The sequence below is a fragment of the Protopterus annectens genome, chromosome 13.part0 (assembly GCF_019279795.1).
Source record: "Protopterus annectens isolate FY-2018-M chromosome 13.part0, PAN1.0, whole genome shotgun sequence".
NCBI classification, from domain to species: Eukaryota; Metazoa; Chordata; order Ceratodontiformes; family Protopteridae; genus Protopterus; species Protopterus annectens.
This window is the reverse complement of record NC_056747.1, coordinates 294,152,936-294,164,970: the sequence shown is the minus strand read 5'-3', so window position 1 is coordinate 294,164,970 and position 12,035 is coordinate 294,152,936. Positions and strand designations below refer to the sequence as shown.

At 38.0% G+C, this 12,035-nt stretch overlaps 1 protein-coding gene across 7 annotated transcripts in view; it reads left to right on the top strand.

Annotated features, from left to right (window-relative positions):
* The window catches only part of PIP5K1C (phosphatidylinositol-4-phosphate 5-kinase type 1 gamma), a 1,117,364-nt gene that overhangs the window by 965,430 nt on the left and 139,899 nt on the right, over positions 1–12,035 (top strand). For all 7 annotated transcript variants that reach the window (XM_044053870.1, XM_044053872.1, XM_044053871.1 and 4 more), the window contains 2 exons: positions 3,421–3,469; positions 9,789–9,873. In XM_044053870.1, the coding sequence (XP_043909805.1) occupies positions 3,421–3,469; positions 9,789–9,873 (134 nt within the window). The remainder of the gene's footprint in view (positions 1–3,420; positions 3,470–9,788; positions 9,874–12,035) is intronic.

Here is a 12,035-nt window from a genome sequence, read left to right as displayed (position 1 = left end):
CTGTCTTCTACATGAACTACAAAGTGAAATGGCACCACATCTGTGTGCCCTGTTCACTCACAGCCTCACATCAGGCTTTGTCCCTACCAAATGGCACACTGCTACAGTCATCCCTGTCTATAAAAGGGGAGTGACTACAGACCCTGGAAATTATTGTCCCCTTAGCCTGATGAATCTGATATGTAAGGCTATGGAGCGCATCATTATCGACTTAATTAACAAAGATATAGGGAATCTCGAAACTCTAGATCCCATGCAATTTGGTTTTATGAAAGGTAGCTCATGCCTGCTGAACCTGGTTGACTTCTTTGAGTCCGTCACCAGAGCTGTGGATGAGGGTAAGGCAGTTCATACAGCCTACCTAGATCTAGCCAAGGCCTTTGATACCATTCCTCACTCAGGAATTATTGATAAACTCAGCAAACTAAGCATTAACCCCTATATCATTAGGTGGATTGCAAATTGTCTCACAGATAGAACCCACAGTGTGAAAGTAGCAGACTCCAAGTCAGACTGCCGACCAGTTACGAGTGGTTTCCCACAGGGATCAGTCCTGGGTCCTCTCCTGTTTGGCATCTACTTCTCAGAAGTCCAGGCCAACATGGAGGGACTCTGGCTGACCAAGTTCACAGACTGCAAGCTGGGAGCCATTATCTCCCCAAGTGATGTAGAAATCCTACAAAAAGGCCTCACTGAGACCAATGACTAGTGTCGAAACCATGGCCTTAAGCATATTGCCAAAAAATGCACTGTCATCCCCTTTGGAAAAAACCCAGTTCCCACTAATTACCACATTGATGGGAGCCCACTGAATACTGAAGGCATTATAAGAGATCTGGGAACACAGGTTGACAGCAACCTCTCCTTTGACCGCCACATTGCCACTGTAGTCAGAAAGTCCTTCTATGTGGCACATCTCATTACCAAGGGTTTTGCATCCAGGAAGAAAGAGGTCATCATCTCTCTCTACTCTTCCCTCATTAGACCAGTCATCGAGTATAATGCCCCATTGGCATGTACCTCACTAGACACCTGCAACAGCTGGAGAGGCCACAAAAGTACCTCACAAAGAGGATCCTACGCCTTAAACACATGTCCTACATGGACAGACTAAAAAAAACCCAGTTATTCTCTGTCTCATATTGTCTACTAAGAGGCGATCTCTGCTTGACTTACAAAGCCATGTCTGACCCAGGTCTGTTAGAAATATTACAGCTAAAGAAATCCCAATTCCTCCGCACCACATGCTCCAGAGACCTCAACCTCATTACCACAATCAACAGAACATGCTGGAGGGACAGGTTAATAACCCAGAGACTGCCCATGCTGCGGAATAGACTTCCCATGCATGTCAAGCAGAGCACCTCACTGGCCGTCTTCAAGAGAAATCTTGATGAGTGGATGGGAAATAGAAAATTCACTCCAGGGATCACTCCAGTGGCTTTACTCGACAGAGGCACTGGGAACTAACGTTGGGTGGCACGATGCCAGGGTAATCCTAGGGGCTAGGCTTGTAAAGGCTCCAGGGCCATTAGCCTAGTACACACCTGTGAACCTATGAACATATTTAATTTTTCCTGTGAGTTATGTAAAAAAAAAAAATAGGGGCAGTTTTATATTTTAGGAGCTAAATCTCAACAGAAATTTCACAGTTAGAGCTATTTCTGGAATGTGTAACACCTGTGAGCATCAGTATATATGGCTGGTGTAAAGGATTTTCAGCTAAGGTATCAGAAACCATGCGATATTTTTCTATAACCACTAAAGCTTGTTCATTGTGGAGATCGACGCAGTTGTTTTATTATAACATCAGAGCTAAAAGTCATTTCTACTTCTTCATAAAATTTACATTTTCTGTTACTGAAAATTTGTCAGCACAAATAATCCTAGAATTGTTAAGGGGAACATGGGCCATGCATCTTCAACATACAGCTATTGTAACACCTAAAGTGACAATAAAGATTCAGAGTTTATCTGAGTGTCCAAATGCTATTTCCTTAACGATTTACATGTTTTACTTAAAGTATGAAATGGCGTTTAAGATATTGCCATGTGTACATGCATGCACAAAATATAGGCCTTGCAGCTGCATGCACAAAATACAGGCCTGCACAGGTCTTAATATGTGATAGTCTGCAGTGATTCCTAATATTCCTTTTGTGTAAATTGTGAGTCTTTGACATATGTTCCGTATGTGAAAATGCAATACATAGATGGTACATATTTGTACTGGGGTTGATATAATAGGATATCATTGAGTAAAAGATGAATATATACTATGTTTGAGTTGGTGAAGTGAAGTATATGCAGAGTACATATGTGTATATATGCTGGCATTAACATCATAGCTAAAAATGATACACGTGTATCCATAAGTTTCATGTTCATTCGTTGTAAGTATAACATCACAGAATACCCCACTTTTGACAAGGAAAGTGCCTGACACAGCTGTAACATACAGAGCAAAGTGACATGCATGTCCTTGGCCCTTAAGTAACATTCTAAGTGCAGTGTTTACCAAAGTGCTTAATTTTTCTGAGAAATGTCATGTGGTGTTTATAATATTGCCTTGTGTATATATTAGCAGATCAGGTTTTGCACAAGGTTTTACAGTGCAACTGCCTACATATATATATATATATATATATATATATATATATATATATATATGCATCTGATTTGTGTAAAGGACCGGTATGGATCTTTTGTTCAGGATAAGAGCTACATTGCTTCTAAGACATTAGACCAGAGAACCCAGATATGATTCTCCATAAAGGTGACATTTTCTGCTATTATAAATATATTAGCACCCACAGGCATTCCTTTTATGTACCTTTACATGTTGTTGTTGTGTGTTTCGGCTTTTCCCAGTTAGGGGTCGCCACAGCGGAACTCCGGTCCGCTAATGATTGTCAGTAGATTTTTTACGTGCCGAGTTGCCAACCCTGACACACAACCTTCAACGAAGGTACGCCCATTCATGCATGTCTCCACACAGAAGACGCTCTAGCTGAGAATCGAACAGGACAACGTCTTACTGTGAGGCGACAATGCTACCGCAGCATTAGCTTATGTACCTTTACATGTAATTTTTAAAATATTTATTTTCTGCAGCAAGATGTGCTAATGTTCAAATAAAATATCCTTCCCTGGTATGTTACAGTTTTTTTACTTAGTTATATAATTTGTTGTTTTATGGGGCTTGATTTGACTAATCAAGATTTTTATTCAAGCCTATAATTTCTAGATTTTTTTTATTTTTCCTTGTGAGTAATGGTAAATATTTGAGCTGAGTTATTAAAAAATGTTACACTATTTAAAGGGGGACATACATTGCTCACAAATGTCTTCATGTGGTATTAGAGTTGTATCAGTTTGGATTAAGTACAGTCTTTAACTGTTTTCTTTTTTTGTCTTTAGGTTGATTAAGAAGTTGGAACACACATGGAAGGCACTTGTCCATGATGGGGTCAGTATTATTTTAGTAGGTCATCTTTCCTGAATACCATCATATTTAAAATGTACATAAACCTTTGTGGTCATATCAGGGATGTATGGTAAAGAGCTAGAAGCCTAGATACATAGATAATGATGCTTCACGCCTTATGAGTTCTACATCTTTCTATTTGTATGAGAATGTTTTACTGTTGCACTATAGACATATTCATAAACCTCTTGATTCTAAAATTGCCTTCTCTTGGGGCAAGATGCTTCATTGAGTCACATCTGTTGTGTGAATGCTTGTGAACTTTGTGTAGCTTCTTACCAGAGAGAAATTATTTTGAAATCTGAGGAGCAGGTTCTCGTATTTAAAAAAAAAAAAAAAAAAAAGTGGTTATTGTCAGAAGCTTGTGGAAGTGTAAAAGGTATGGCAAACTTGGCTTTCCTACAGTAGACTGAGGGGACTCTTGTCGGATCGTAATACCTGAACACATTAACTCACTCTTATTGTTCTACAGAGATTATCCTATTGCATTGCATGGAGTGTGGCATCACTGTGTGCCAGACCCGTCTCTGTTGTAGTGGGGATTTTCTCCTTTCTTCATTGTTGAGAATGTTAGTGAATAACAAGTAAGGGGACTGTGGAAAGGGGCATAGCAAAGGTTATTGGTGTGCGTGTGTGTGTGTGTGTGTGTGTGTGTGTGTGTGTGTGTGTGTGTGTGTGTGTGTGTGCGCGCGCCTGTGTGATGTCAGTGTAGTGAAGACAGGATGAGGTTCAGTTGTGCTTCCATGCTTTTATGCACTGTAGTCAGTTTTGAGCTGTGCCTTAGCTTCTCTTTAAATGTCATGTTTTATTTATTTTTATGTATTTTGGGGGTATGTTCTTACTCAGAAATGTTCTACAAAATCATATGTCACTCTTACAGAAACAATGAATGCTCTGTTATTAAAGTTGTTATGGTATTCCTAATTAGTCTAACTCCAATGTTGTTTAATTTCAGTGATAAATTAAGTATTAAAAGTATCAGGAGTGCAACAAAATGGCTTGATAGCAGTGTTGCTAGCAGCCCTTCAGTGTTGTGTAACATTCCTTTTTATCATCACTTTTACACAATCCCCTCTGATTGTCCACTTCTTATTAATTATACAGCCTGATATATACAGAAAAGAAACGTGTTTTATAGACTTAACAATAGCATTTATCAGCTATATCTTTAATTTTCCTCTATTCTAATGGTCCAGTCTGTCTAATTACTTCAATACAATGACGCGAATAATTAAAGCGCCTTTATTGTGTTAATCTAGACATACACTACACTTGTCATGGTATGATGCCATAGCATGTGGGCAGACAGTCTATTTCAAAAAATCCAGTTCTGATTCAGTACATCTCCTCAATGTAAAATCCCGTCTGGATCAGAATAAATTCCCCAAACATTCATCTTTAATCATCACCTTAATTTTGAATTATCCTTTAGCAAACATATTGTGAAATAAGACACTCTTCAAAAACATGTAAAAACTAAGCAATAACTTCTTATGAAAGTCTTTGCAATACCAACAAACTACAAATTATTAAATGTGTATATGCATCTTAAATGGATTAAGTAGTATATTCATTCTTTACATGTTTTTGTGACAGTATAACTGTGTATATTGCATTTCTTCATGTACATAATCTGAAGTACTTAAATACATTTCTACTAATGTATTTATTTGCTAATGCAGCACATTGAGTAATCCAACCTTACTAAACACAAGTAATGAAGTTATTCCCATATTAACAGACTGGATCATAGTCTTTTAAGTTCTCACCTTTCAAAATAACCAAGGATTCTCTGACTTTAACCAAGTATAGGAGGACACGTATCCAAAAGTAAGGCAGGCTTCAAAAGTAATACAAAACTGGACATTAAAGTGTAATTGTCATCCTGTGCCTAATCTCCAGTGAGATTATAATGTTAGTTATTTCTACATGATTTTAGTTACTTAGTAAATGTATAAAATAGCACTAACATTGTGTTTGTCCCTTACAGCAGTAACACAGACTGTAACAGGTTAAATCACTACTTTGAATATAAATAAATTATAGGAGTACACTATACTTCTGCATCACAAATGCATGACACAACCTGATTACCACAACATGCTCCTGTCTAGTAATCAGTTCTTAGGTCTGTTTTCATTGGTTAGCAAATGATATTCTATATTTATTTAAACACTTTACATGTATAAGAGAAAATCTCTCATGCCATTTTGCATTTTCAAGGGACCACACAGATACCTAACCTCTATTTTTCTCAGTCTGTTCATCACATTTGTTTTCTCTTTCTCCGAATTCATCTCCGTTCCAAGCTGAGAAGAGATTTGCCCAACAGCATCCATTATTTCACAATGTAACACGAGGGCAATCCTTATATATTATCCATTGACTGTACATTGGTGAACATTTGCACTTCATACAAGAAAAACACATTTAACACTACTGTAAGTACCAGTTTATGCTTTATCTTATACACACAACATTTCTTAAATCTCTAAAAGTTGCAGTCTCTGAAGCAAAGCAGATTCTGAAAACGTGCGACTATCTTGACCTCAGTTGCAGACAAGATTCTCAAGTTGACAAATCTGCCATAACAGCTACAGTATATATTTTTCATTCCATGAAGCTAGTTGAACTAATATCACCAGAAGTTTTCTAACTAGCTGCTCAGCTTTTTTCTTGGCACCCTGTATAAGTTTTTGGTCTCCATTGTTGTTTTAGCAGAATTAGTGGACTACAGCATGTTAGTTTTCCCAAATTGAAAACAATCCGTACCTTCCTCTCCCTCCAGAATTCATTTCAGATACAAATTTCATCTATGTGCTTTGTCTTCCAATTAAACCACTTGTTCAGTTTGTCTTTTGTCAATAATTTGCTACAGTTTTGTTTCTTATTTCAATACACCTCTGCTTCAGCTGTAGATTGGCATCATATTGTTTCAAGAATTTTCAACTTTCATCTCAAAAACTTGTCAGTTGTCTAGCATATCTGGCCAGTGTAGAAATCTGTCTACTGCGTGCATGATCACAACTTGTGGAATGACAGCTCTTCTGCCCATTTCTGCATAATATTCTTCTTTTCAACTTTTTATTCAGGTAAGGCCCCAGCCATGTGGTCATCTGCAAGTCTGCATTTCGTCTTCTGAAGTCATGTATTTCATCTTTCTGAATCATTTGACCAGCAATGTATGTACTCAAAAGAGTCACTTTAACAGTGCCATCCATGTCACCTTGTGTAATTAACTTGAACTACAGATTTTATAGCAATTAACACAGACATCATTGAACTGACAGGGCAAACTAAGCAGCATTTGGAAAATCTATGAGATCTCCTGCTAGAGTTACATAATTTTGATGGATACATTTGTGATTTGATGAGCAGGGTAACCAGAGTGTCTGGGACCAGTCAAGGTGATGTGGGATCAGTCAAGCAGTTTCTGGCATTAGTGATGTATGCAAGCTATGTATTCCTCTTGATAGCATGTCATTAGTACGCAGCCACACATTTTGTGTGTGTGTGTGTGTGTGTGTGTGTGTTTAGTACACAGCCACAAATTGTGTGCAAGTTTTACATTCTATGTTTGGCTGTACAACACTCACAACAGGGAGCAGTGCTTTTGATCTTCCCTTACCAAGATACTTATCTCCCTGCCTCTCTTCTTTCTCTGCCCCCTATATATATATAGGGCACACCCTTATAATTTCATACACACTTGTTTTTGTGACCATCCCTGGGTTCTTTTCCATGGCTACAGTGAGCCACTGTGCTGGATGGTCCCTGATTGCAAGTGAAAACCTTGTCCATGTTGTTTGTGTATCAATTTACAGTGTACCTACAGCTCTGCTCTCTGAGAACCTCTGTACCATCAAGTGTTGCTTTGAATCCTGTATTTCTCTATGGCAGCATTGTGCCCAGTATCACTTTCTCACCCTTATAATTGCACAGTTTCCTCGTTCTAAGAAACTTCATTGTCCTCAGCCACACCTCTGTTCTTGAAAAGAAGAAAGCTTAATTCATAATAGCTCCTTTTGATGCCACTGGAACAAGCTATATGGAAATTGATTTCACTGTTGTCTTCCCCTTCATCTGTTAGATCCGGAGTCACCAGAGAGCAGGCTAGTGAGTGTTGCGTCAGTGGCCATCCTTATCTCTGTCTGCTGCAGTGCAGTGCCATGTCATACAGTGAAACCACACCACAATCTGACAGTGGACATGTCACTCCAAAGGACAGTGACCAAAAATCACTGTAGTCATCCTACTGGTTTTCTAGTCACATATATTCACTACTGCCAGCAAGAATTAACAACCTCACTGCTTGTTCTACTGCATTTTGGAGAATCCACAGGTCAGCTGCAGAAGGGATGGGCAAGATTTACACTGTTTCCCTGCTACATAAAGAAATACTACTTTTTTTGCAATAATATGTGCCAAAGTCTGTATTTTGCCTCAACTTTTAGTCTTCTGCAACTTTTTTGAGCTATGATACAGAATCGGAATTGCCTAGGCATAGTTAGGTCTTGCTGAGTCTAATTATGGTGGCTGCCAAAAAAGCAATTACTAGAAAATGGAAATCAAAGTGTAAACCAACCTTACTAGTAGTAGTGAATATAGTAACACAGATAAACCAATTGCAGTTGGGATCTTGAGTCAAAGGTAAGTGCAAATTACGTACGAAAAAATGGGAGTTGTGGGAACAGTACATGCAAAGGAGGAACAAGGTTTAGTAGAAGACAGTGGGTTGAACTTGGCTAGGCTTGTAAGGGCCCTGGGGCTGTTAACCTAGTGGCCTCCTATGATTCTATGATAATCCAAACATAGGCATTCTTCTACCTGATATGCTCTCGTTATGGACAAGCTTTTTATACTAAGTAACAAATATTGAAGTTCACACTTCATAAACTGTCATATTACAGTATAAACCTTTTAACTGATTTAATTCCAGTGGCATTTCTTAGTATCTTACAAAAATGACATACATCCGTACAGTTGTGCAAACACTGTCCCACACCAACTCATGGCTTCTGCATCCCTCATGTAGGACATGTCACATCACATCTATGCATTTATATTGTAACTGTGTAGTCAGCATTGACATGGGAAATGGTATAGAGATTATTGGGCTATATCTCAGAGATGCACTTTGCGTACCACACCAAACATCTTATTCCATATTCACAAATCTAAGAGCACACAGGCATGCACAATTACTACCACACCATGCACTATACTATACACAACAGCATTTCAAACATACTAGACACTTTCATTGTACAACACACAAACACAACAGGGCTACACTCAGTCCTGCACATACTATATATTTACATTTGACATTTACACAAAAGTCCATTTCTGATTGTATAGCATTCACTTTTTGATTTACTCAGGATATGATTCAACTGAGCAACTGAGTGAGACCTAAAATGTCACATTAAATGTGGATATGTTTCTGTATATACTTATATATATATATATATATATATATATATATATGTGTGTGTGTGTGTGTGTGTGTGTGTGTGTGTGTGTGTGTGTGTGTGTGTTAAAGATATACACCACAGCATATATATTTATGTCTGTGTTTAGGTGCAATGTTAGTTTATTTTGTAATCTTACAATAGACTCATTATATAATTAAAAGAAAAGCAGAGTGCATTTCTTACAAGATATTCTTAAAGTGATTATCAAAGTGAGCAGAAACTGTGTTTCATTCAAAATTTTATTTTCATGAGGTATGCCAATTAGCATGCTTTAGTAAATGTATGCTGCCTTTGTACAGTTGTATGATATAGGCTGCTGTGTCATACATATAGTCACTGTATGCTAATGTATTCAGGGTTTGAGATGGATTTCAGGAACCCAAAGTGAATATTGAACCTTTCCCTATACAAGTGTGGTATGGAATGATGAGCTAAAGCTAAACGTGGCCATTTCCATCAGCCACGTGCAAAGAGTTATACAGTAAGTAACATTTGTCCTTACTGCTCGGTCTGTTTAAGATCGAGTTACCACATAATCTCATTGTGGTTTTATGGTAAGAACCACCCGAGTTATCTTTAGTAATAACTTACTGCTTTAGACAGTGCATTGTGGGTGTGTGTGGGGGGCAGCATGATGCTGACATAAGGTACATCCGTGGCAGTAAGTTTTCCAAACCACTGGGAGATGGAGATTATTTGCATGTCTAACTACCTGTACTTTGGTGTTGATTCTAAAGATCTGTGCATTTTCTCAAATGACATATCTGCACTGCATTTGAATAAAAAATGTTTTTCACCGAGTTATGGTTTTCTTTCTTAAACAGGATAGCGTATCAGTACACAGACCGAGCTTCTATGCAGAAAGGTTTTTCAAGTTCATGCATGCAACTGTGTTCAGGAAGAGCTCATGTAAGTTGTCACTTTTTCTTTTAACCTGGATAATTCAAAATGTAAGAGGAGTGTGATGGTAGCTTATTGTGTTCCTGGGGATCATTTCATCACCTAACTAGTTTTCTACTGTTGTGTCACCTGACTTTACATGGTGCTGCAGGTGCAGGAATAATTTTCTGGGTGTATTTAACAAGCATAGAAAAAAAAAAGCCTTTACTTGGAGTGTTTCTGCAACATCATTTCTGCTCTTCAAGGTAGTGATATCCTTCATGGTTCTTGTGTGAGCATGCGTGTGCAAATGCATGTGTGAACATGAGCCTGCAATGCCATTCCTTATACTTGAAACTGAAGATGTTGAAGCAGTGCATCACCATTTTCTCCAAAGAGTCGTCATCTTTTAGTAACATATAGTTAGAATATTAATCCATGTATTACACATGTTTTCTAGATATTTCCTATATTGTATTGCAATATTTATTATATCAGTCTTAACATTGTTGTTGCCTGTGATACCTTTCTTAAATTGTCATGGTCCCTGATTATTGCATGTGTAGATAGGTAGTGATAGTAAAAGGGCAGAGATAACCAAAGGATCGTTGCACTCTAGTGAGAGTTAATTACTCAAACCTTGTGAGTACAGCAAAGCTCTTCTACTGTCACCTAGTCAGTTTACACTTGTGTAATGTTTTAGTACTGGAGAAGAATATATATATATAATACTGAAGTTTAAAATGAAAGAAGAAGAAAGTAGGGCATCAACCTATGCCTAATTAAGCCTGTCTCTTATAGACTCCTACTTGGAGATGTATGTTTCTCTTTTGTGTCATTAAGAACCCAACCCTTCCTGATCTTTTATACCGCGGTAAAACAAGCAGCTCCACAAACACATGAACTGAGAATATAAACCCTTTATAACAAGTCGGCTAGATAGCTGGATGATTGCTAGAACAGTAGAGGTTAGAATGTGTGAGGCCACCTCCACAAAGAGGCTGGTCACCAGTGGATTCCCCCAGTGCTCTGTGCTAGACCCACTCCTGTTTGGCATCTATTTCTGAAATGTCAAAGCCAACATCAAAAGCCTTTGGCTAACAAATGTGACAGAAGATTTCAAACTTTGAGGAGTCATTGAAATCCCCCCCAAGCTGAGAACATCCGTCAGGATGATCTAACAAAAACATTTGATGCCAAAGCCATGGCTTAAAACCTTAAAAATCAATGTCAAGAAAAGCATTATAGTACCTTTTGGGAATTTGGTCACCCTGGGTAACTATGTCATCAATAAAACACCCCTAAAAGTTGATTCATTAGTCAGGAATGTGGGAACTCATACATATATTAACCTAGCCTTTGACCAACATGTGTCCAAGGTAATAAAAAAATCCTTCTATGTTCCTCAGTTTATTTAAGCAAAAACATGGCATCTAGGTCCAGAGAGGTCATCATTACCTCTGTACTAAACCCTCATCAGACCCTTCATGAAGTATAATGCCCCCTTCAGTATGTAAAAATCCAAAAAAGAACAGGCTTCAAATGTGCACAAAACAACTTCACCAAATAACCACAGAAATGCACAAAATGAGTCTATTTAATAGGTACCTGACCAGACATGCAGCAACTAGGATGTCCACAAAGATTTCTTACAAAAAGAATATAGGTAGTAAAAACAGTGTCCTATGCTGACTACCTCAAAGCCCTGTCTCTTTACTTGGCATCATACAGACTTCTGAGATGTGATATTTGTTTGGCATACAAGGCATCCCAGGACCCTAATTTAATGAACATTTTGCACATCCAAAAAAACAGCATCAGAACTAAACTATTAGATTAAAATACCTGAATTTTGTTTGCAACATAAATAGGACATGTTAGAGAAACAGATTTGTTCCTCAGAGAATTCCCGTTCTCTGGAACAGACTCCATATAAATTTGAAGCAGAGTTCCTCCCTGTCCCTATTTAAGCTGAACCTGGACCAATGGATGGGTAATTGGCAATTCACCCCGGTCTAACACCGTTGTTTTAAACAAGAGATGGTAAATAATCCCCTATAGAAGTTAAATTTGTGGGTCACATTTGTGTTATAGCATTAAGCTTATAAGGGCCCTAGTGGTTGTTAGGTTCATAGGTGTATACTAGGCTATCTTTATTAACCCATCCTTTTTTGTAATTCCTGTTCATATAT